Raw genomic sequence first — 26,305 nt, 5'->3', positions numbered from 1 at the left:
AATATGGTCCGCAAAAACAGAACGGACACGTAAAGAAAATACGTTCATGTACATGAGCCCATAGTGTGAGTATGAGCATTTATTCAGTCAAATTCTGCTCCTGAAAGTGTACTGGAAGCAGGGCGTCAATGTGAAGTACTGTCTGCATTGAGGTGCTTGACAGCCTTTCCCTTTCTCTCTGAGTGACCGTTATAGCATTCAAGTTGTCATATCGATCAGAGCTCTGTGCAGAGAGCATTTCACAGTGGAGCTCCACCTCATTGTACTTAAGGAATAGAACCTGGCAGAATAATAGTTCATATTCTTACTACTCCTGATGATAAAAACTGCTCTTCCCAGCTTCTTGTTGGGACCATTGGCAGACTCCCTTTAAGAACCTAATTTTTTTTTCACTGATATTTTATTGAAGAATACAATTGTTAAAATCACTAGTATCCACTCTGAAAAAAGTCCTTATGACATCTGTCACAGCACACAAGACACCACCTTTCACCTACTCCTCCTTAGCTAGACCTATGCTCGCTTCCTCGTGGGTCAATATAGAGGCCTATCCTCTGACTACTCCATGCTATACTGGCTATAGTACTGTTATATGGGAATATTCCTTTCTAGTGCGCAGCAACTTCAGCCAAACCAGTTCACTGCTGTACACACATTGCGATACAAAATATAACCAGGTTCCATCAACAGGACAACAGAGCAGCTGTTAAATTTAAGTTTAATATGATTTAACAGTGCATACAAATTATAGTTACGAGAAGAGAATACAAATGGAGCTAAAACAAAGGGATTGCAATAAAAATAAACTTGTATCCCTAAAAGAAAAGGATTGGGTATTCCTGCCAGTGGAGTTTGGCATTTAGTTCTTGTAGTCCTTTATCCAGGGAGCTGTGTTCTGATATAGCATAGCTCCACACTAATAGACTTGGGGCCCTTGCACATGGCCGTAGCCATATTTGCAGTCTACAATTTGCAGATCCGCAAAACGGATACCGGCCGCGTGCATTCCGGATCATAATAGAACTGTCCTATCCTTGTCTTTGCGGGTACCGTGGAACAGACATATGGTTTTGGACAGCACACTGCACTGTCAGAATCTGTTGCTGCCCCATTGAAATGAATGGGTCTGCATCCGACCCACAAAAGTTGCGGATCAGATGCGGTGAAAAAATTAGCCCTTATACAGATACATTTTTAATACTTTACATGGGAGATGCATCCTACATTTCCTTACATAAATTGATAATGTGTCCTTCCTTCCAGCCAATCCATTTGGTGAATGGGACTAGATGGTTCCAGGTTCATTTTCATTATTTTAAACAAAGGCAAGATGGAGTCTAACAATCCCATCATTTCCTCTCTCCTTGCCCAGTTTTAGAGAAGGCATTTTAGGCCATGACCTAACAGAGGTCATCAGCTGGCTAGCACACTACCATTGGGCCTTTAACTCTTTAAAATACGGGGCATGAATATGCTCAGTATATGAATAACACACAAATATCATGTTTGTTGCAAAAACAAAATGCTAATAAATAGAACGTAGAATGGTGACATTCTTGTTGAAAAAATTTATCTGAAAAAACAGCATTAAAGGGGAACTAAAACCAGAATGCAATCACAAAAATTTAAATGACCTACAAAGCCTAATATAAGCTCCTTGTGTCTATTTGTTCTTGTTTAATCAGATATATCAATTGCGTACTATAAAAAAATAAACTAGAAAAGCAATGTACTGCAGGGGAGCGCCCAGAAATTTGGCTTTTGGGGTCTGAGGAGAATAAAGGCAGCGAAAATAGTGCAGTGAACAAAATTTTTAGCCCTTCCCATTACTATAAGCCCTCCCAAATATAATGGGCCACTCCTATCAAACTGAAATGATATTGTTGAGGATGAAGGTAAGAGTCTCAACCTCATCATACATAGATACGCCATACTTAATAATCAATTCCCCAACATAAAGCTACTTTTCTCAAATAAGCTAGTCTTTTATCACAAACTGCCCACCATGTGGCGGGCTCTGGCAGGAGGTGTGGCAGCTTTGCTTCCTCCCTCTTAGTCCTGAAGGCCCCAAAAGAGGACTGGAGGAGGAGCTGAATGATATTTAAGGTGTGTAGGTCGGAGTGGAGGAGCCCTGCTGCACTGCCTGCTTTACATTATACAATAGACCACAGCAGGCTACAGTCAGGAAGCTCCTCCCCCAGATCCTGCCCACGCTCCTTCATCCCAGCACTACCATTATAAAAGGCAGAGGAGTGAGACAGGTGACCAGGGCCCTGGATGGACAAGAGAGGTGGACATGGCAAGTAGTTGAAAGGGGCTCTTAGGGGGATTCATACAAGGTCATCTGTGCAGAGCAGAAGCAGTAGGAGATAGTAGGGGTGGAACAGGAGCCCTGGATAAATGAGGGAGAAAATGAGACAGGAGGGGCTCGGTGAGGATCATTGAGGTAAGAGGACGGGATGTGTAAATACCATAAAATTAAAATTGAAGCTGCTGGCCGCACAGAATTCGGACAGCAGCAGCTTCAAGAGTTCCCTGACCTCCTTCCGTCCCATAGAGAAGAGATGGTGCAGACTCGTACAGGCTGTCTGCATCTCTTCACTGCTCCTGCCACTGCGGTCTCGCTCTCCTCCTCAGGAAGACGTCCCACTCTGCAGAATAGAGAGGGGGCGTGTCTGAGAGGCTGCTCAGGAGTAGGGGGCACAGCAGCCGACCTCTGCATCTTACATGAAATAGGCATGCTACTGCTGCCAGGCCCCATCTGAGCTTGGGCCCTGAAGCAGTGGCTACCCCATAGCTATGCCCCTGCCTGGCACTAATAGTGTAAACATAATGTTCCCCAAAAATAATTGTGCTAAGCTTACTCCACCACTCCTGACATGCCTGTAATAACAATCCTGGAGCATCTATTCGTATGGCTCTGTTGTGCCATTCCTTTATTATTTGCACTAGAAGTTATGAATGAATTTCTATCAGTCTTTAGTAAGGGTACAGAGGGGTGGTAACTAGTGGGGTGGGGTTGTCCCTGCATAGACTCGCTCTAACCAATCAGTGCTGCCATTTCAGACTATGCAGGGACACCCCCTAACTTGTTACCTCCCCTCTGTACCCTTACTGCAGACTGCTAGCAATTCATTCATAACGTCTAGTAGAAATAATAGAGGACTGGCACAACATAGAGCCATGAGAAGAGATGATCCAGGATCCTTGTTACACAGGGAATGCATGAAGCTATTAAAACAGGCATGTTGGGAGTGGTGAAAGGTCTTTAAACTGTGGCAGGGTGCCCCCCACAATAGTAGTGCTCCCAAAGTCCCACCAATAGTAATAATTCTCTGCCAGAGTGCACTTAGTAGTAAGTGTGCCAAATAGTAATAATGTCCCCACTGTGCCAAAGAAGCAATAATGCTCCCAAGTGCCCATACTAGTAATTATGTTCCCCATAGTCCCACAGTAGTAGTAAAGCTCACCATAATGCCCCCAGTAGTAATAATTCTCCTTATAATGTGGCAGTAGAAAAATGCCCCCTAATGTGCGATTAGAAAACATGCTCCTTTAAAATGAGCTTCAGTATAAATAATGCCCCCTTATAAGGTGTGCCAGTGAAAAAATTGCCCCCTAATAATGTGAACTAATACAAAAATGCCCCTGTTCTGTGTCATTACAACAAATACTCCCTCTTGGTGCCCCCATTTTAGCTAATACCCCCATAATGTGTGCCGACATAAAATACCTCCTATATAGTGCCCACCATCAGTACACAGCTGCCATCATTTGAAGGGATTCTGATTTACTCCATATAAAGGTCGACCGTTTTAGTAGGATTTTCCTTACATTTTCTTAATCAAGACACAGCCCATTTTCGTTTTGCATTTTTATTTTTTTCCTTCTCACATTCTAAGAGCCATAACTTTTTATATTCTCCATTCCCATAACCATATGAGGGGTTATTTTTCTGTGTGACAAGTTGTATATTTTAATGGCATCATTTAATTTACCAGGTCTTGGGAAAATGGGAATTTTTCTGTGGGATGAAACTGAAATCCACAATTCCACCAAGGTTTTTAGGGTTTTGATATTACGGCCTTCACTGTACACATCTTATTTTATTTTTTTTCTAATCTGTTAAACTTCATTGGGGTGTAGTTTCCACTGTAAGGGATAGCTCAGGGTCTTGTCAAATCTGAAATGGCACCCGAAAACCCTGTGACCGCTTCTGCTGATGACTAGGTAAGTGTCTGCCACACAGTGAGGTTGGCTTCAGACGACAGCCGCATGTGACAGCCGCATTTCCTGGACTAATCACAGCTTGGGTGACCTGAACTCCTTGCATCATAGTGTTTTTGATGCTGTGAGTTCATGTGCAACCTTGCATTACAGTACTGTACGCACACGATGCTCTGACAATAGACTAGCACCTGGTTTGAACTCGCAGCATCATAGATTACGGTCATGCACTGGGTTTGGCTCAGGTGAGTGTTGAATGTGGTGCAACTGTCACACAGTGTATCATGGCCAGTCTTAAACCAGCATTATAATAAAGGTGACTGATCAGCCTGCCTTACTATATACTTACATCTCTAAGGGCTCTTTCACACTTGCGTTGTCCGGATCCGTCGTGTACTCCATTTGCCGGAATTACACGCCGGATCCGGAAAACCGCAAGTGAACTGAAAGCATTTGAAGACAGATCCGTCTTCAAAATGCGTTCAGTGTTACTATGACAGCCAGGACGCTATTAAAGTCCTGGTTGCCATAGTAGTAGTGGGGAGCGGGGGAGCAGTATACTTACCGTCCGTGCGGCTCCTGGGGCGCTCCAGAATGATGTCAGTGCGCCCCCCGCGCGATTGATGTGCCATGCGATCACATCATCCATGTGCGTGGGGCGCCCTGACGTCACTCTGAAGCGCCCCGGGTGCCGCATGGACGGTAAGTATACTGCTCCCCTCTACACTTTACCATGGCTGCCAGGACTTTAGCGTCCCGGCAGCCATGGTAACCATTCAGAAAAAGCTAAACGTCGGATCCGGCAATGCGCCGAAACGACGTTTAGCTTAAGGGCGGATCCGGATTAATGCCTTTCAATGGGCATTCATTCCGGATCCGGCCTTGCGGCAAGCGTTCAGGATTTTTGGCCGGAGCAAAAAGCGCAGCATGTTGCGGTATTTTCTCCGGCCAAAAAACGTTCCGGTCCTGAACTGAAGACATCCTGATGCATCCTGAACGGATTTCTCTCCATTCAGAATGCATGGGGATAATCCTGATCAGGATTCTTCCGGCATAGAGCCCCGACGACGGAACTCTATGCCGGATCCGGACAACGCAAGTGTAAAAGAGCCCTAAGCCTAAATAATAGTACAAAGAGGGGGGAGGATAATCGTGTCCTAGCAGGCACAGATGGTATTGACTCTAGCTGTCCATGCAATGTTGTCCTATCATCCCATCATGGGATTAATGGCATGGACGAAGAAACCTGGTGAAATTTAAAATTCAAGACTGCGTCTAATCAAAAACAGGTATGAGGGTGAACTTCATATGAGGGGTTTAGTGATATAGATATATAGAGATATATATATATATATATATATATATATATATATATATATATATATATATATATATATATATATATATATATATATTTTATTTATTTTTTCATGACTGTTATTGCTGCTTACAATTTAATATGTTGCCTTTGTAACTCTTAACAGTTTGTTCTAATTTCTCTAGGTGGGTATGCGAAGAGATCCCTGATCTGAAGTTGGCCATGGAAAACTATGTTCTCATTGACTATGACACAAAAAGGTCTGCTTTCTTTTTGTACATACGTAATGTCCTGTGATTATAATGTGCAATGTTAGTCTGTATCTAGGGGTGAGGATTAAATTGAGAAGATAATTAGAATGAATGCTTTTACGGTGAACCCACATGCGGCAGACTCTGTAGTTGGTAAATTTAGGATGTGTATGCCCCAGCCCTGGGAGCACTCCAAACCCACAAAGGAATGCCCACATTTGGGTGGAACTTAGATCAGCCCTAATGTTTTTCATGTCCAGGGAAGCCCCTAATTTACCAGTAATGCCTGAGAAAATTAGAGACAGTTCCTGCACATTTGGTACTTTTTGGCAACTTTAATATTTGGCTGCAGCAAATAGACAGTTGCAGAAATCTTTGTAATTAAAGGGTCACAGGGTACTTAAAGAGGACCTTTCACCAGAATTAAACTTCTAAAGTAACTATACAGGCATGTAGAGCAGCGCCCAGGGACCCCCCTGCACTTACTGTTATACCTGGGCGCCGCTCCGTTCTCCCGTAAATGCCTCCGGTATCTTTACAGTTAGGCTCCACCCAGGGGAACCTGCCGTTGGCTCATTCTCCCATGCTGTAGCGCTGGCCAATCACAGCGCTCAGCTCATAGCCTGAGAGAGCTGAGCGCTGTGATTGGCCAGCGCTGCAGCATGGGAGAAGGAGGCGCCGGCAGGTTCCCCTGGGTGGAGCCTAACTGTAAAGATACCGGAGGCAATTACCGGAGAATGGAGCGGCGCCCAGGTATAACAGTAAGTGCAGGGGGGTCCCTGGGCGCCGCTCTACATGCCTGTATAGTTAGTTTAGAAGTTTAATTCTGATGAAAGGTCCTCTTTAAAGGGTTTCTACCGCCAGAAATACGGTTATGTAGCTGACTGACATTAACGATGTGCTAATGTCAGCACTACATAACAGTATGTTTTTTACATTTCTCCCTGCAGCCGTTCTACTAAAATAAGCACTTGTATAATATGCTAATGAGCCTATAGATGCTATGGGGGCGTAGAATCGGCACCTAGAGGCTCCGTCCGCTCACCCGCCCAGGTCCCCTGTTCCGCCCGTCCCACTTCTCTTGATTGATGTCACGGTTCGCAACATCACTGACGAAATCCTGCGCCTGCACCGTTCACTTCTGTACTCGGCGCAGTGAATGATGCGCTCCTGGTGCCGGATTCCTCACTGCGCCTGCTCAAACTACCTCAGTGAGGAAGCCGGCATCAGGAGAGCGGCCTTCACTCACTGCGCCTGCACCGAATACAGAAGTGAACGGCGCAGGATTTCGTCAGCGATGCTGCGAACCTTGACATCAATCAAGAGGAGTGGGGCGGGCAGAACAGGGGACCTGGGCGGGATAAAGGGTGAGTAGAAGGAGCCTCTAGGTGCTGATTCTACGCCCACATAGCACCTAGAGGCTCATTAGCATATTATACAAGTGCTTATTTTATCACAACGGCTGGAGGGAGAAAGATAAAAAACACAGTTATGTACTGCTGACATTAGCACATCGCTAATGTCAGTCAGCTACATAACCGTATTTCTGGCGGTAGAAACCCTTTTTATTCACCCTTAAAAGGGATTGTCCAGCTTTTGGGACTGTTTAGTAGTCTGAATCAGCATGTGATACCCGTTGAAAAAAAATCACTCGCCTGCTCCCAGATGCTTCGTTTTGGCTCCCTGGTTCTGTCAGTAATCTCCTGGTCCCTGGCTTGGACACTTCCGGACGGACTGGGTCACATACAGTGACTGGCCTCAGCTTGGTCCCAAGCAGCCCATTACTCACCAGCTATAGGCTGTTTAGAGAAACATCACATGAGTCCAGTCAAGTCCCTTTTATAGTTTGGACAACAGAGGTAGACTGCAAGAGGAGTCGGGATCTGCTTGATCAACTCTGGTTTTTGTCCACGTAATTTTTTTATTTTTGCCCTAGCTACTGACAAAAAGCATTGTAATGTAAAAAATACCTTGGAGAATGATGTTGTAACAAGGGCAAAAATAGCTTCGGTTAGAGTAGGGGTGTATGTGAACGAATACCTTTAAAATGCCCTTCAAACTATGGATGTCCGAAAAGGTGCCAACAGAATGAAAGCAAGGCTCTTGTTCTGACAGACCCAGCCTTACTTGTATCCATTTAATGTAATTTTATTTTATTTTTTTAAACTGGACTCGGAAGGAATCTACTTTTGCCATTTTTTTTATTTTTTTTTATACTGGTTTGTAGCTTTTTCTGGCCTAGACGTTTTTATCCCAGAGCACCAGGAATGTTAGGTGATAGGTTTTAAAATACTTGACTACTGTACTACCACCTTAGACTACCATACATAAATAGAATTAACCATTCGCCCCTTCATCACAATAATCCAGAAGACATACCAAATATTACCTGCTAAGTGTACTTAGACTTTTGGGAATTACAGGATATGCAGTCCATAACCTCCAAAACAAGCTGCGCAAAACTCGTGTAGTAACATTTTACATTGGTGTAGCACACATTTAAAGTAGCACTCCCACAAACCCTTTTTATTCTTTGACCTGTTAGAAAGGTACAAGATATAAACAGTAATCTTCTCATCAGTGACTGTATTTGGGAGTTCTAACCTCCCTTCTTATCCTTACCTGCGTCATGTGACCAATATCTGATTTCCAACTGAAACAGGACGGGAAGTCAGTTAATTCTCTATTCATTCTTATGAAATTGCTATTCAGGGTCCTATAGAAAAACCTAGAGAGACTGACTGTTCACTTGAAGCCAAATATATTCTACTTAACTGGTGCCCTTGTTACAAGATAATCTGTTATTTCTTTCACCTGTCAGTAGTTTTAATGTTATGGAGATGCAAGCACGTGGTTTGTGTGTTGGATCTGTAAGTCATTGGGTGGGAAGGAGTTAAGTATGCTTTAGCTAAAAATCATGTCATTTATGTTGCATGGAGCCTAGGGGTTTTACATACAGAGCGCCTATTATCTGGTTGTCAAGTGAAATCTGGAACCGGCCAAATACTTTAACAACGGTGGACTTGGCTTCTCTCTCTCTTTCCGTTTCCACTGCTAGAATCTAATTCTTATGTGTTCTTCAGTTTTGAGAGCATGCAGCGGCTGTGTGAGAAGTATAACCGAGCCATCGACAGCATACATCAGCTGGTAAGATTGCACCCGTTTGTCACTGTGATCTCATTATCTAACGTAGGCATTGCTCTATGCCATTGTATGTGCGCTATGATGAAACTGGTCCTATCATAAACATAACACTCATTTAGACACATTCATCTAAGGAAAGTGGTGCCATGGCTTGTAGCAGATTCAGAACACATTGCCTATTTATTAACCCCTTCCTGACTTGCCCAGTATCACGAAAAAGGCATCTCAGGATCACTTGAATAAGTAAAAGCATTTAAAAATTATTCTGGGACACGCACCTACAATGAGAACAGAGCGGGGAAATGAACTGAGGGCCCGCCATTCATTTCTATGGGGCCGCTGAAAATAATCAAGCGCTGGCTCAGCTATTTCCGTCTGGCCCATAGAAATGAATGGGAGCAGGGGCCACGTGTGTACGGTGTGCGCTCCCACTCACTTCTATGGGAGCAGCGCTTGGTGGTGGACAGCCCCTGGGAAATCCGGGGTCCTCCAGCAGCAGCTCTCCCCGCTCCGTTTTCGTTGTACGTGCGGGTCCCAGAGGTGGGACCCACACCAATCCGACAATGGGGGCATATCCTAGCGATATGCCCCCATTTTCTGTGACTGGAATACCCCTTTAAAGGAATACTAAACCTCAAAAGGAAACATTTTTTTTATAAAAGTGATGTGAAGTTGCCCACACTGTGAGTAAGACTGCAGGATTTTCTGCATGATCCCAAAAGTCTTGCAGAAATCCTGTAGGCAAGACGGATTAATTTTCTGTTAATCTCTTCCATTTTCAGCTAGTAAATGGGGTCTGAGTGGTCTTAGGCTACTTTCAGACTTGCGTTGTTGTTTTCCGGTGTTAAGATCTGGCAGAGGATCTAAATACTGTCAAAAATAAGTTTGTCCTCATGCATTCTGAATGGAAAGAGACCCATCCGTTCAGGATGTCCTCTGCTCTGGCAGCATTTTGTGACCACTGCAAGCTGTGGTTTTGTGCCCGGTAATAAATATGGGAAAAAAACTGATCTGGCACTGAAAACAATGTAAGTCAATGTTGACGGATCAGTTATTTAAGGCCTCTTTCACACTTGCGTTGTCCGGATCCGGCGTGTACGCCACTTGCCGGAATTACACGCCGGATCCGGAAAAACGCAAGTGAACTGAAAGCATTTGAAGACTGATCCGTCTTCAAAATGCGTTCAGTGTTACTATGGCAGCCAGGACGCTATTAAAGTCCTGGTTGCCACAGTAGTAGTGGGGAGCAGGGGAGCGGTATACTTACAGTCCGTGTGGCTCCCGGGGCGCTCGAGAATGACGTCAGAGCACGCCATGCGCATGGATGACGTGCCATGCGATCACGTCATCCATGCGCGTGGGGTGCCCTGAAGTCACTCTGGAGCCCCCCGGGAGCCGCACAGATGGTAAGTATACTGCTCCCCACTACACTTTACCATGGCTGCCAGGACTTTAGCGTCCCGGCAGCCATGGTAACCATTCAGAAAAAGCTAAAGTTCGGATCCGGCAATGCGCCGAAACGACGTTTAATTTAACTTAAGGCCGGATCCGGATCAATGCCTTTCAATAGGCATTAATTCCGGATCCGGCCTTGCGGCAAGTGTTCAGGATTTTTGGCCGGAGCAAAAACTGCAGTATTTTCTCCGGCCCAAAAACGTTCCTGTCCTGAACTGAAGACATCCTGATGCATCCTGAACGGATTTCTCTCCATTCAGAATGCATTAGGATAAAACTGATCAGGATTCTTCCGGCATAGAGCCCCGACGACGGAACTGCATCCCAACAGAATAGATGCATCCTGATGTACAAAATCAAAACGGAGCCGTTTAATTCTGGTATTGAGATCCTATGCCGAATCTTAATGAATTAAGAACACAAGTGTGAAAGTGGCCTTAATAATCTTTTGTAGCAAATGCTACAGTAAGGCACAGCATTATGAGAGTGATGGGAGGAATGGAAAATATTTCCTAGTTTTAATTGCAGTATGAGTATGAAGTAGGAACACTGGAAAGAAGGTTTAATGGGTTCTCTGGGATCTTAATATTGATATATACAATCTGTGGGCTGTAAAAATGAAACCCCAAAAACATTGTTGGAATTGCATGTTTATTTTTTTCAATTTCACACTACATTTTATTCCATAAATAAAATGGCAAGTTTAAATGGTGTCATTTAAAAATTCACTGACCTTCACATTCCACTGATGGAGTTTGAAACTCCGAAACGTGTTTGGTGTCTCTTTAGGTGCACTGAATGGGACAGTGTGGCATACCCACTGAGATTTCTATTGCCATCTAATTGAACTGTCTCCAACTTCGGATACTTTTACACTCTGGTTTGGTGCGGATCAGTCATGGATCTGCACAAACGCATCGGTTCAGATAACGCTACTTTCACACTGGCGTTTTGGGTTCAGTTTGTGAGATACGTTCAGGGCTCTTACAAGCGGTCCAAAACGGATCAGTTTTGCTCTAATGCATTCTGAATGGATAAGGATCCGCTCAGAATGCATCAGTTTGTCTCTGTTCTGTCTCCATTCCGCTCTGGAGGCGGAAACCAAGATGTTGCTTGCAGTGTTTTGGTGTCCGCCTGACGATGCAGAGGCAAACTGATCTGTCCTGACACACAATGTAAGTCAATGGGGACGGATCCGTTTTCACTGACACAATGTCACAAAAGAAAATGGATCCCTCCTCCCAATGGTGAAAAGTGATCTTTCAATGGTGGTAAAGACGTTTTGGCTATGTTACAGATAATACGAACGGATGCATGCGGTTGTATTATCTGAACGGAAGGGTTTGTGCAGATCCATGACTGATCCGCACCAAATGCGAGTGTGAAAGTACCCTAATACAACCGCATGCTTCCGTTCAGAACGGATTTGTTTGTATTATCTTTTCCAAAGCGGAATGGAGGCGGAGCGAAGCCAAACTGATGCATTCTGAGTGGACCCTTATCCATTCAGAATGCATTAAGGGCAAAACTGATCAGTTTTGGACCGCTTGTGAGATCCCTCAACAGATCTCGCAAACGGAAAGCCAAAACGCCAGTGTGAAAGTAGCCTTACAAGATGGACCTTATAACAGGAGTGAATTACTGTGCCTGCGCTTAATCCACTTAAAGAACTCAAGCCTAACCGGCAGCCTAACAAAGTTACAGCCTCCCGATCACGTGGGAAGCCACACGAACGGTCCGGCAGCTACAGCGGTGAGCTAGATCTCGCTACTTCTTGGACATAAAGAGCGGTAATGCAGAGATCGTGACTCCTTCAATAATAAGGAGAAAGCACTTATAAATGTACACTACTGACATTCCTCTGCCTGTACAGACTATCTCGGGACACGCACCATAAATACAAGATTGGAAAATCAGTATCTCTATAGCAGCTGCACAGAGACACTCCTGCAAATATTTTGCCATTGACTCATTGCAGCTGGAGCTAGATATAGTGGAGTAATTGGTGCTTCTTATTATCTATTTTTATTTTTGTGATTTGAATTAATAGGGCTGCTTCTCTATCCTCACTGAACCATCAAGTGGGAGACGGGCATATTTATCACAATAGGTTCCTAGCCTTAATCATTTAATAACATTTTAATTTTATTTTTTATGCTCATTTATCAGATTTTATGGTATTTGAGGTGTATGTATTTTGCATGAATAAATGTTTATATGCTTTGACATATTTGCATTTGAGTACTTCATGCAGCATCAGATAATTGAGTGCCCTCCAACATATTAAAAATTCAATGTCTCCCACAAGAAACAAGCCTTCATCTGGCTACTGTAAGTGAACAGAAAAGTAAAACGGTTATTACTCTTGGAAGAGGGGAAGTAAAAAACAATTAAATGGAAAAACTGCCGTGGTCCCAAGGGTTTAAAGGAGTTATCCAGTCTGGGCATTTATTGCATTTCAAAAGTGTTTTTTGTTCTATGGACACCTTTGGGGCATATCATTTTTTTTTAGCATTTTTCTTTATTTGGGTAAAAAAAATAATGTATTTGGTCTTTATCAAACATTTGTCCTCTACAGCTTTCAGTTCCATTACTTGCTCTCAGTGAATCCGCTTTGAGCTGCTTTGACATCTCTATCTGTAGACCTTATTTTTACTTTCCTAGTAGCTCATGAACACTCATGTAAGCCAAATTTTCATCTGAGTGCTTATGAACTGTCAGGGAACTGGAGGTACATCTACACATCCAGCCAACGGAGCAGCTCTGAAGGAGAAGAATCAGTCGGCCTTGAAAATGAAAGCTGTAGAGGAAAAACGTATGAAAATTTGACATTGAAATAATAAGTATTATGCACTAATAAAGCAATGCCCCATAAGATGTCCATAGTCCTAAAGGTGTTGTCAGGAGCTCTGTATTGATGACCTATACTCAGGATATGTTATCAATATCCTGCCAATCAGCTGTTTGAAGAGGAGAATGTGCTCAATGCGATGTCGTCTCAGAAGCGAGTGTAATTACAAGTACTCGCTCCATTCACTTAAATAGAGCAAGTGCTTGTAATTAAACTATGCCGCCACAGTGTATTGAAGAGGAAGCGGCGCTCGCATGGAGCGTCACATCCTCTCCAACCAGCTGATCGGCAGGGGTGCGGTGTGTCAGAGCCCCAGCAATCTGATATTGATGACCTATCCTAAAGATCGGCCATCAATATAAACCCCCTGCACAGCCACTTTTATTTCACTGCACCTATTCTTCAGAAATTAAGTTTACAAGTGTAGTGCTGGCAGGTTTCAGAGGAAGCTGACTGTTGGTGTATGCACATCCATCTGGATAGCGAGCTTGATGGATCTAGTTAGTATAATTGTGCTGTGAATGAAGCCTTGGAGCATGCAACTATTGGTGTATATACAGAATAGTCTGTTATGTGTTAGGTGAAGACTTTTTTTTAATTTATTTAAAGTGCAGCAGACCGCAAATGGTAAAAAAAACTACAAATTTTTCTCTGACAGTGGAAAGGTACCACTCAGCCTATGAAGTTGAACACTCGCCCGTCCACAGGCCTCCTTCGTCACATTTTACAGCAAGTCTACAACCACTCGGTAACTGATCCAGAGAAGCTTAATAACTATGAGCCTTTCTCCCCGGAAGTGTACGGCGAAACATCATTTGATCTGGTGGCCCAAATGATAGATGAAATCAAAATGACTGAGGATGATCTGTTTGTTGATCTTGGCAGTGGTAAGTGAATAGTAAAGGGAATTTGTCAGCTCATACCTCAGGTTTAAACGAAGGGCAGTGTCTGATTCCTTCTTTTATGCGGATTCAAACATTTCTGCACCCCTTCCAGATCTATGGCTCCGTTGCAGAGAAATCACGTCTATGTTGATATGCAAATTGGCTATTTGGTGCAACTTTGTTGCACCAAAGGCTGAGCCCTGTATTGTGGGTAACACTTCCTTTCCAGCTGTGAGTGATAAGCCTATGTTCTTATACATGCGCTGTCGCTTTGGGAATTGTCGCATGCGCAGTACAGTTTTGATAGTTGACAGCTGCACAGTACAGATAATTTCAGCCCAGCACCAGGGCTATCCTGTGCAGTTCCCTAAGGGATGACGCACATGTGAGATTACATCACCAAGCTGACCATGTCACTCACAGATGGGGGGGGGGGGGGGTCGTGCTTTTCACAATACCAGACAGAGCTTTTGGTGTAAGAGTGCTGCCCTTTTTGCACCAAAGTGTCAGTTTGCATATCGGTATATGTGTTGTGATTTATCTGCAGCGGAGCCACAGATCTGTATGGGGGTAGAAATGTTTGAATCATCAGAACCCCTGATCTGAAACTGCTTTTCATTTAAAACTGATGTTATGTGCTGACAGATTCCCTTTTAATATGAAGATTAGACCTTAAAGTTGTCATCTAGAATTGTTCACTTTTGACTGTATGATGGTGTTTTGTGTGAATTGGATCTCAAGGCTGTGCTTCTGTCAGATCCAGTCACTATAGTAATCTCCCTGTGCTATAGCTACCAGTTAGTCTAGTCAGTAGAACAGGGTCAGGTCTTGCATAGCTACCATAGTTGCCAACAGTCTTTACAGCAAAAGGGGCTGTAAAGGGGGCAAATTCACTGCAATCTGGTAGGTATATGGGAGCTTGGGGATGGTCATGTGGGTGGGATTGGGCGTTCCCTTGGCAGGACTTGAATGTCTCCGTATATCTTGGCAATTATGAGCTTCACACCCGACAGTTTGTTTTTTTTTGTTTTTTTTTTTGTTTTTTTACACATAGATATATGAACATACAATTCTGACATTCATGCTGCTGTTTTCAGATTTCTAGAGTAGCTGAAAAAATGAGCTATGGGCAACAAGAACAAAGCAGTTTAGAGGTTTCGATAAATAGTCTCTGTGAAAACAATGGACTTGTTACAAAGCAGATCTGTAACTATAGGCTATTTATAGAAATGTTTGGGTACACAAATTCTGTGTGTGTGCGTGCTCCTATACTTTGTTGGCTCCGTTTTAGATATTTATACTGATTGTCTCATCAGAGAATGCAGCCACCAGGGTAATCAGTACATAGCTTGGGTTCTGTCCTCAGCATGCATGGCAAACACAAAATTTTACCATGGAAGCCACAGATGGTCAAGAACTTTGCTGCAATGGTCAAACGTAATATCACAGCCCTGCAGAAGGGAGCTGCTCATACAGGTCTTGCTCAGTGGTTCCCTTCTATGATGACCATATGCCCTAACAGGGTGTATGGAATGGGTTTGTCATTTAAAATAATCCATTTAAAAGAAGTCTGTGAAATTTGTCCAAGCTAAACTATTGACAGCGCTAGGTCCGGACTGGGGAGAGCACTACAAACTTCTCTTGTGGAGCTTTCCTCATCATGAGTAGTGAGAATATGAAGTTTTATTCTGCCAAAATCTGCTCTCTAGTGCCCAGGGTTGGGCTTCACTGAAATGTGCTCTCTTCACACTGAGTGACAGCTGTAACATCCAACTAGAAAAACACTATAGTTTTTTAGAGGAGAGTGGCTGTGAAGCCGCTCAATGCAGAGAGCACATCAACCTGAAGTCCTATCCTGTGCACTTGAGAGGGCAGAATAAAACATTGCGTTCCACAAAAGGTACTCAGTCCCTGCTTAGTGCTGTCAGCAGTTTATCATGGTTGATACTATTACTAGATTAAATGGTTTATCTCACTTCAGCAAGTGTCATTTATCATGTAGAGAAAGTTAATACAAGCCACTTACTAATGTATTGTGATTGTCCATATTGTCTCCTTTGCTGGCTGGATTCATTTTTCTATCACATTATACACTGCTTGTTTCTATGGTTATGACCACCCTGCAATCCAGCAGTGGTGGCCGTACTTGCACAATATAGGAAAAAGTGCCACTTTGTGCACACTCCGGCCACCATACAGGCCAGCACCTTTCCCTATAGTGTGCAAGCACGACCACTGCTGCTGGATTGCAAGGTGTTTGTAACCATGGAAATAAGCAGTGTATAATATGATGGAAAAATGAATCCAGCCAGCAAAGGAAGCAATATGGACAATCAAAATACATTAGTAAGGGCCTTGTATAAAATGTGTCTACATCATCAATGCTATTTTCTGAAGTGAGACAACCCCTTTAAGTTATTACTGCATTTTTATCAAGGAAATAAAACACTATGATTGTCCCATACTTGGCTCTAAAGTGAAGTCATTGGTTTTTAGGTGTGGGACAGGTTGTCCTTCAAGTGGCTGCTGCTACGGGATGTAAACACCATTATGGAGTGGAAAAAGCAGACATCCCGGCTAAGTATGCTGAGGTAAGGGTTTTCTGAGCTTGAGCAATGTGCTATATTTATAGTAGTAGGTATCTGTGTAGGTCCCATGTTCATATGTGTATGCATTGCTGTGAAAAAATGTTTCACTACATGCAAATGAGCCTCTAAGAGCAATGCTGTTACACCTATAGCATTGATGGCTAACCTCTGGCACTCCAGCTGTGGTGAAACTACGACTCCCAGCCTGCTCCATTCATTTCTATAAAGTTCTGAGAACAGCCAAGCAAGTGTGCATTTTGGGAGTGGTAGTTTTTCCACAGAGTGCCAGAGGTTAGCCATCGTAGACCTCGGCACTTTCATTGACAGGTTCACACCTAGCCTTGCTGCTCGTGGAGGCTCTCTTGCATATATTAAAACACAGTGCACATGTAACAGGTCAGCCGCCAGTGTCATAGGTACAAATCTGTTGTCAGATGCCCTTTAAGATTTCCCTTCTCTGGCCTAAGCCAATGCCTGTAAAACAGCCCCATAGCATTATCCCTTCTCCACCAAACTTTATAGCTGGCACAATGTAGTCAGACAGGTATCCCCTGCATTCTCCAAAGCCAGTCCATCAGTCTGCCAGATACAGAAGCCCGATTCCTCGCTCCACCGAACCTGTTTACACTACTCCATCTGACACTTGCCATTATATTTGGTGAGGTAACTCTTGCATGCAGCTGCTTGACAATAGGAACCCATATCCTAAAGCTCCCAGCACTGATGTTAATGCCAGAGAAGGTTTGGAAATCTGCAATGGTCACTTGGCGACCCTGCTCTGTAGCTGTATGTGTTTTTGTGGTTCTAAAAACTTCCACTCGTTATATCATCACTCAGTTTATTGTAGAATATCTAGAAGCTAAGAAATTTAGTGGCGGCATGTTCTAGTACCATATCAGCAGATTTGCACTTGGCAGCTGAAGACACCGGTGTTGGTCTCATGTTCATATATGCCCGTATTGCTGAGGAAAATGATGTTTTAATATGTGCAAATGGGCCTCTAGGAGCAGCGGTGGCATTACTGTTAGGTGTGTTTGCACTCCAATGTACAGCCAATTGTCGGGAAGCAAGCACTCGGCTACTCATTCAGTGAAGGAGACCGCTGCATTTACACCTCCACAGTATGAGGACGTGGGATCTCTATTGCCATCGCTCGTCCCCATACAGAATGTGTCCACTGCACGCATTGCACCCAGACAGAAAAATTGCTTGTGTGAAAGAGCCCTAAATGTGACTGTTTAGCCAGTCACTGGCCACAGCAGTGATTTTCGTTCTTCCCATTTATATTTTATTACATTTTTAAAATGTAAAATTACAAACCATATAATAAGATTGTGGAGGTCCATCGCAAAGGGAACACACAATTAGACCTTGTACAAAAAAACAATAGAGAGACATAAACTGAAAATTATCCTCTCTCCATGACTATAAATTAAGGTAGCATAGTCTTGCGAGTGTCTCAAGGTTGCCAACATTTCAGGAAATTAGTAGTCATGTTCCGCTGAAGTATCTTGTATCAGAGTACAGAGTTCAGAACCCGATTTTAGCCAGTGATTTAGTGGTCACATTTCTGTGTCAAGAAGTAGAGACTGGTAAGGTCAAGAGCAACGTTGGATTGGAGGATATTTTTTTTTTACAGTTTTCTTGAAAAAAAATTTACTGGCTGATGAGCCCTTTCTAGTCATGTTGTATAAACCAAGCCTAATCGTTACTAATTAGAAATCATTTTCAGTATGTTCTGCATTGTTTTTGCAGTTTCTAAATTTTTCTTTTTCAATGTTGTTTTTTTTTTTTTTGTGCAGGCAATGGATAAAGAGTTTAGAAAATGGATGAAATGGTATGGGAAAAAGCACGCAGAGTACACAGTAAGTTTATTGCTTGGAAAATTTCCATGTCCTATTTTTCAGTATCTTGCAAAAGTTTTTAGTTTATCATAGTTCTTGATTTCACGCTAATTTTTTCTGTAGCCATAAACACACCAAAAATTATTGCAAGGAGAAACTGACCTCATTAAATGTTCTTTGACAGGGCAAGTAAGATGAACTTGTCTGTTTACGGTCAGTAAATCCTGAGCTGAGGAGCCCATGTTACACCTAACTAAACCAGGAGTGAATACACAAGAGGATCCGCTCTTGGCTTTGGTGTATATAAAAAAAAAAATGGTAGCTTTCCCAAGATCTTTGTTGTTAATTTGCAATTGGTTTAAGAGTATCTAGATTATTTTGTTTGCTTTTTCAATCCTGAATACTTCTGGCGTATGGACTACTGCAACATGCATCGAGTTGCAACTTAAAGGGAACCTGTCACTGAGATTTTTGTGTATAGAGCTGAGGACATGGGTTGCTAGATGGCCACTAGCACATCCGCAATACCCAGTCCCCATAGCTCTGTGTGCTTTTATTGTGTAAAAACACAGATTTGATACATATGCAAATTAACCTGAGATGAGTCCTGTATGTGAGATGAGTCAGGGACAGGACTCATCTCAGGTTAATTTGCATATGTATCAAATAATTTTTTTTTACACAATAAAAGCACACAGAGCTATGGGGACTGGGGATTGCAAATGTGTTAGCGGCCATCTAGCAACCCATGTCCTCAGTTCTATACCAAAAATCCCGGTGACAGGTTCCCTTTAAAAAGGAAAATGGGTCAAGAAAATGTTCTCTAGCTTTTGTTCAAGTGATAGCTAGGTGTACATGGTTAATAAATATTGCAAAATCTGACTATTTTGAGGTAGAGTAGCCCCCAAAACATTTCATTAAAAAAAATGTAGGCCTACATTAAAAACGATAACCAATAAATAATAATTTATTTTTACCAAGGAATGAAGTTGACTGCTAATTATAGTTTATTTATCAGATAATGTCTCATGGCATGTGCTCTGATGAATAGGGCTACTTTCCCTATTTATATGAATGGACGCAGTGTTGTTGTGTGTGTTATGCAGGCCAAAATAAGTGCAAGTCTGGCTTCTAATCTTCATTATTTATTGAGATCTGATAAAATCCACGTGCAGACCTCAGCTCTCCTCAGTGAGTGTCTCCTACTACCTGGCTGTGGCACTGTCTAAGTTACAGCAGAAAGCTTCAGAAGACAAGCTGTTCTCGTGAGATTTACCAAATCTCACAAGACCATCTCCCCTTCTCCCTGGCTGTGAAGTGGTCTGCTGCCATTGGACAGATCACAGCTAAGGATAAGGAGATGCCCACTGAGGAGAGCTGAGGTCTTCTCCTTGAGTTAGCATATGTGACTCCAGAAAGCAAAGGGGGGTAGAGTGGCACAATGGAGGGGTCTATCAGGGAAAAAAAAGGTCGGGCATCTGCAGCAAGTGGACAACTTCATAAGGCAGTAGGTTTAAAAAAATAAATAAAAAATCTCATTATATGAAATTCTGGATTTGCACTTTTCATTGATATTAACTGTGTTGTGCCTTTCGTGCATCTTACACATTGAGGCTACATGTGAGCTGTACTTTGTATTATATGTTCTATGCAGGTGGGAAAATGAATATAGAACTTCACATGTAGAGCTAAACATATGCAGAGTACTTGAGATTTTATCCCAGTAAATAAAGGTTGCAGTCCAGTTCATTTTGCCTGAAGTAATCATAATTATTTTTTTTTACCTTTTTTTTTTTTTGTAGCTGGAACGTGGAGACTTCCTCTCAGAGGAATGGAGGGAAAGAATTGCCAACACAAGGTGTTCTATCTGCTGTGTGGTAGCTTTTATGATTTGCTCCCACTACTATTAGCCTATGTTGTTATTGGTTTGGAGTTTACTGCTTTACTTTTGTTTGTCCGTGCCCAAAGCTACTGTCCTTTTTTACAATTGCAAGAAAGTGTGTGAACCCTTTGGAATGATATGGATTTCGGCACAAATTTGTCATAAAATGTGATCTAATCTTTATCTAAGTCACAACAATAGACAATCACTGTCTGCTTAAAGGGAACCTGTTACCAAAAAATCACTTACTAAGCTGTTAATAGTACCTTATAGTGCTGCATAGTAGATTCCTAATGCACTTTTTCATCGTTTAGCCGCATCTAGCCTCCTTGAGAAATCGATGTTTTATTCAGCCGCAGCCCCCTGCTTCAAGTCAGGTTTAAAGTCAAGGGGGGCAGCGGCCTAGGCGTCTCCAATCCTGCTCTCCCGCCACCTTTGACACGCCGGATCTCAGTGCAGGGACCGCGCTCCCAGCCTGCATGTGCAGTAAAGGGCTGCTGTAGCGTGATCCCTGCTCCGGCTCGTACACTCAGCCGGCTTCAGTTTTGCTACTGCGCATGCTGCGCCCGCCAGCCTTGCATACTAGCGCAGTTACAGAAGATGCCGGGCGCATGCGCAGTAGCGAAACTGAAGCCGGCTGAGTGTACGAGCCAGAGCCGGGATCGCGCTACAGCAGCCCTTTACTGCGCATGCGTGCTGGGAGCGCGGTCCTGGCACTGAGATCCGGCGTATCAAAGGCGGCGGGGAGAGCAGGATTGGAGACGCCTAGGCAGCTGCCCCCTTGACTTCAAACTTGACTTGAAGCAGGGGGCAGCGGCTGAATAAAACATCGATTTCTCAAGGAGGCTAGATGTGGCTAAACAATGAAAAGGTGCATTAGGAAACTACTATGCAGCACTATAAGGTACTATTAACAGTTTAGTAAGCGATTTTTATTTTTTTTAATTTTATTTTTTATTTTTTTTGGTGACAGGTTCCCTTTAAACTAATAACACACAAAGAATTAAATGTTACAATGTTTTTATTGAACACACCATGTAAACATTCACAGTGCAGGTGGAAAAAGTATGTGAACCCCTAGACTAATGACATCTCCAAGCGCTAATTGGAGTGAGGTGTCAGCCAACTGGAGTCCAATCAATGAGATGAGATTGGAGGTGTTGGTTACAGCTGCCCTGCCCTATAAAAAACACACACCAGTTCTGGGTTTGCTTTTCACAAGAAGCATTGCCTGATGTGAATGATGCCTCGCACAAAAGAGCTCTCAGAAGACCTACGATTAAGAATTGTTGACTTGCATAGAGCTGGAAAGGGTTATAAAAGTATCTCCAAAAGCCTTGCGGTTAATCAGTCCACGGTAAGACAAATTGTCTGTAAATGGAGAAAGTTCAGCACTGCTGCTACTCTCCCTAGGAGTGGCCGTCCTGTAAAGATGACTGCAAGAGCCCAGCGCAGACTGCTCAATGAGGTGAAGAAGAATCCTAGAGTGTCAGCTAAAGACTTACAAAAGTCTCTGGCATATGCTAAAATCCCTGTTAGCAAATCTACGATACGTAAAACACAAAACAAGAATGGATTTCATGGGAGGATATCACAGAGGAAGGCACTGCTGTCCAAAAAAACCATTGCTGCACGTTTACAGTTTGCACAAGAGCACCTGGATGTCCCACAGCAGTACTGGCAAAATAGTCTGTGGACGGATGAAACCAAAGTTGAGTTGTTTAGAAGAAACACACAACACTATGTGTGAAGAAAAAGAGGCACATCACACCAACATCAAAACCTCATCCCAACTGTGAAGTATGGTGGTGGGGCATCATGGTTTGGGGCTGCTTTGCTGCGTCAGGGCCTGGACGGATTGCCATTATCGAAGAAAAAATGAATTCACAAGTTTATCGAGACATTTTGTAGGAGAACTTAAGGCCATCTGTCCAACAGCTGTAGATCAACAGAAGATGGGTGTAGCAACAGGACAACGACCCAAAGCATAGAAGTAAATTAACAGAATGGCTTAAACAGAAGAAAATACGCCTTCTGGAGTAGCCCAGTCAGGGTCCTGACCTCAACCCGATTGAGATGCTGTGGCATGACCTCAAGAAAGCAATTCACACCAGACATCCCAAGAATATTGATGAACTGAAACAGTGCTTTATAAGACGCACCTGATAAGACGCACCTAGGTTTTTGAGGAGGGAAAATAAGAAAAAAATATTTTGAACCAAAAGGTGTGCTTTTGGTAGGTTTTGCACTAATGGTGGTATGTGGATGACGCACTGTTATGGGGGGATCTGTGAATGACGCACTGTTATTGGGGGGGGGGGGGGATCTGTGAATGACGCACTGTTATGGGGGGGGGGGATCTGTGGATGACGCACTGTTATGGGGGGGGATCTGTGGATGACGCACTGTTATGGGGGGGGGGTCTGTGGATGACGCGCTGTTATGGGTGGGATCTGTGGATGACGCACTGTTATGGGGGGGGATCTGTGGATGACGCACTGTTATGGGGGGGGATCTGTGGATGACGCACTGTTATGGGGGGGGGATCTGTGGATGACGCACTGTTATGGGGGGGGGGATCTGTGGATGACGCACTGTTATGGGGGGGGGGATCTGTGGATGACGCACTGTTATGGGGGGGGGGGGATCTGTGGATGACGCACTGTTATGGGGGGGGGGGATCTGTGGATGACGCACTGTTATGGGGGGGGGATCTGTGGATGACGCACTGTTATGGGGGGGGATCTGTGGATGACGCACTGTTATGGGGGGGGGGATCTGTGGATGACGCACTGTTATTGGGGGGGGGGGGGAAGAGATCTGTGGATCCCCATAAGTGTTATCTACAGATGCCCCATCAGATGAATTAGTGTGGAGGGAGGAGACGAGGACACTCATGGCAGGGCCCGGTGCAGTGACTCTACTCTAATACACCGGGCCCCGCAACTGTTAAGTACATTCAATCCGATCCATATCTTAATGTATACCGCCCGGTTCTGTACTTACTGTAGTACCGTATGTATAGCATTAAGACGGTGCCGACTGGCAGCTCCCTCGGTCATGCTCTGCCTGCCGCAGCTCCCTACTCATGCGCTGCCTGCCTGCTTATCTCACTTTATGGATGAACAGGCAGGCGGCGCATGACTAAGGGAGCTGCCGGTCTGCGCCGTCTTAATGCTATACATACGGTACTAAAGTACAGAACAGTGCGGTATACATTAATATACGAATCGGATTGAATGTACTTAACAGTTGCGGGGCCCGGTGTATTACTGCTCTGGGCCCTGCCATGAGTGTCCCTGCCTCCTCCCTCCACACTGATACTTCGCTGGCCGCGCTTTATAAGACGACATTTTTGGTGGGGGGGGAGGTGGGGGTGTGTCTTCTAAAGCGAAAAATACGGTACTCGTGACCGCTATGCACATCTGATCTGCAACTACAGGAAACGGTTGGTTGAAGTTATTGCTGCCAAAGGAGGTTCAACCAGTTATTAATTCCAAGGGTTCACATACTTTTTCCACCTGCACTGTGAATGTTTACATGGTGTGTTCAATAAAAACATGGTAACATTTAATTCTTTGTGTGTTATTAGTTTAAGCAGACTGTGATTGTCTATTGTTGTGACTTAGATGAAGATCAGATCACATGTTATGACCAATTTGTGCAGAAATCCATATCATTCCAAAGGGTTTACATACTTTTTCTTGGAACTGTATATAGGGTTCTGTTTATGTAGGGTTCCCTGATGACAACTACTTTAGATGCTGTTATCAATGCCTTGTAATAGAGGTCCCCAATTTCCCACATAAATAGAAGGGTAGTGCTCATGCTTGACCACCGTTCCCTTCACTTCATTTGGATTGATATAGAAGCGCGGTCCCCCATCACTCTTATAGAAGTGAATGGAGAAGTAATCACAAATGGGTGCTACGGCTCCATTTGCTTGGGGAATCGGGGACCTCCATGCTTGTGATCGCTGGTGGTCCTAGCAATCAAACATTATCCCCTGCATGTGTGCGTGTGGAAGGACCCAATCAATTTATTATATTGCAAGTAATTCTAAGGGTATGGCCACACATAACATAAATGCTGCAGATTATCTGTAGGGAATTGTGTGTAGACGTCTGCAATGCATTACCGTAGAAGTGAAGTAGATTAGATTTTCACAAATGTTATACTTGCTGCAGGCATTTTGCGCAACAAACGCACATAATGTGACCTGTGGTTTATGTATTATGGAGGACATTTATCATCTCCCTTGCACTAGAAAAGTGGCTTTAAAAAGTTGCATGCTGCATGTTTGTCTTAAAAAAAAAAAAAAAAGTTGGTTTAGGTGCACAGACTCCCAGAGGATGCATCTAATTGTTGTTGATGCCTGCGCCTTGACATAAATTGAGTGCATCCTCCGGCAGCGCAGAGAATATCAAGGCCGGCACAGAAAGTCTGCCTATATCTGTAACGTGTCGCTTTGTTTTAGTTTTTGATTTTGCCCTTTGCAATACACGGAGTGAAATCTGCAGCAAATTCGCAGCATTTCTGCTCTTAAATGCACTGCAAAATCCACACTGTTTGATGCTGATTTCTCTCTGCAGAAAATCCAAAGTGAACCTGCTTCATATGGCCATACCCTGTGTCAGTCAGATTTATAGTTTACTAATAGTTCAACTCTGAAATCACCATAAAATTACTTTGTTTTTGGTTTGAAGCTGTGGCTTGCTGGACAGAATGGGCAAAAAAACAATGTGGCGGTTCTGGGATTAACAATTACTGTTATCTTGCAGTGTAATTTTTGTGAATAATTTTGCCTTTGGTCCTGAAGTCGATCACCAGCTTAAGGAGAGATTTGCCAACATGAAGGAAGGTGATGTATTGACCCACTGTTATTTGTCGTTGGAAGTTGTCTTTTGTTTTTTTTATTCGACTGTGGCATAGACAGATGTTAGACCGGTTTCACACACACATTTTAAGCCCCCCTTTTTCTTTTCTTTTTTTTTTTGTAGAGATTAGGCTACTTTCACACTTGAGGCAGAGAAATCCGGCAGGCAGTTCCATCGCCGGAATTGCCTACCGGATCCGGCAAAACCTATTCCAGCAAGTGTTGAGTTGTTTTTTTTGCCGGAGATAAAACCGTAGCATGCTGCGGTATTATCTCCGTCCTGATCAGTCAAAAAGACTAAACTGAAGACATCCTGATGCATCCTGAACGGATTACTCTCCATTCTGAATGCATGGGGATAAAACTGATCAGTTCTTTTCCGGTATAGAGCCCCTAGGATGGAACTAAATGCTGAAAAGAAAAACCCTAGTGTGAAAGTATCCTGATATATTTTGTTAAAAGAAAAGCTGCAGTCAGATGTTACTTTAACATTTATAGTGACATATTAACAAGTTTGCATACACAGCATTATACTGGTGTTTTTTGGGGTCAGTGTTTTTAATAAAATGCTAGACGCAAAGTGTAGCATCTTTTCTGACATTTCTTTCCCCCCATATACTTCTTTGTAGGATTTCAAACGTGCATGTACAAAATTAACACCAGAAACTTGTGTGTAGTAAAAAAACAAAACATTTTTTTCCAACCTTTTTAAAATACACAAAAGAGAGTATTTGAAAGAGGCCCTAACCCTAAGTTCACACCTGAGCGTTTTACAGCGCGTTCAAACGCGCTGTAAAACGCTCAACACATGAAAACCAATGCTTCCCTATGGAAATGGTCCTCACCTGGGCGTTTTACAGCGCGTACGATCGCGCTGTAAAACGCCCGACGCATAATCAAGTTCTTGAGCTTCTTTGGGGCGTTTTGACGCGCGTTTGTGGCCATAGGACACTACAGTCAATCACACAAACGCGCGTCAAACGCG

The 26,305-nt window shown here is 43.4% G+C and overlaps 1 protein-coding gene across 5 annotated transcripts in view; it reads left to right on the top strand.

Annotated features, from left to right (window-relative positions):
* Positions 1–26,305, top strand: part of DOT1L (DOT1 like histone lysine methyltransferase) — a 167,338-nt gene that overhangs the window by 59,637 nt on the left and 81,396 nt on the right. For all 5 annotated transcript variants that reach the window (XM_044268984.1, XM_044268978.1, XM_044268995.1 and 2 more), the window contains exons 3-9: positions 5,731–5,805; positions 8,880–8,943; positions 13,905–14,133; positions 16,627–16,721; positions 18,521–18,583; positions 20,365–20,420; positions 25,226–25,305. In XM_044268984.1, the coding sequence (XP_044124919.1) occupies positions 5,731–5,805; positions 8,880–8,943; positions 13,905–14,133; positions 16,627–16,721; positions 18,521–18,583; positions 20,365–20,420; positions 25,226–25,305 (662 nt within the window). The remainder of the gene's footprint in view (positions 1–5,730; positions 5,806–8,879; positions 8,944–13,904; positions 14,134–16,626; positions 16,722–18,520; positions 18,584–20,364; positions 20,421–25,225; positions 25,306–26,305) is intronic.

The sequence above is a fragment of the Bufo gargarizans genome, chromosome 1 (assembly GCF_014858855.1).
Source record: "Bufo gargarizans isolate SCDJY-AF-19 chromosome 1, ASM1485885v1, whole genome shotgun sequence".
Lineage (NCBI taxonomy): Eukaryota > Metazoa > Chordata > Amphibia > Anura > Bufonidae > Bufo > Bufo gargarizans.
The sequence above is the reverse complement of the archived record's forward strand: the minus strand, read 5'-3'. Positions and strand labels throughout refer to the sequence as shown.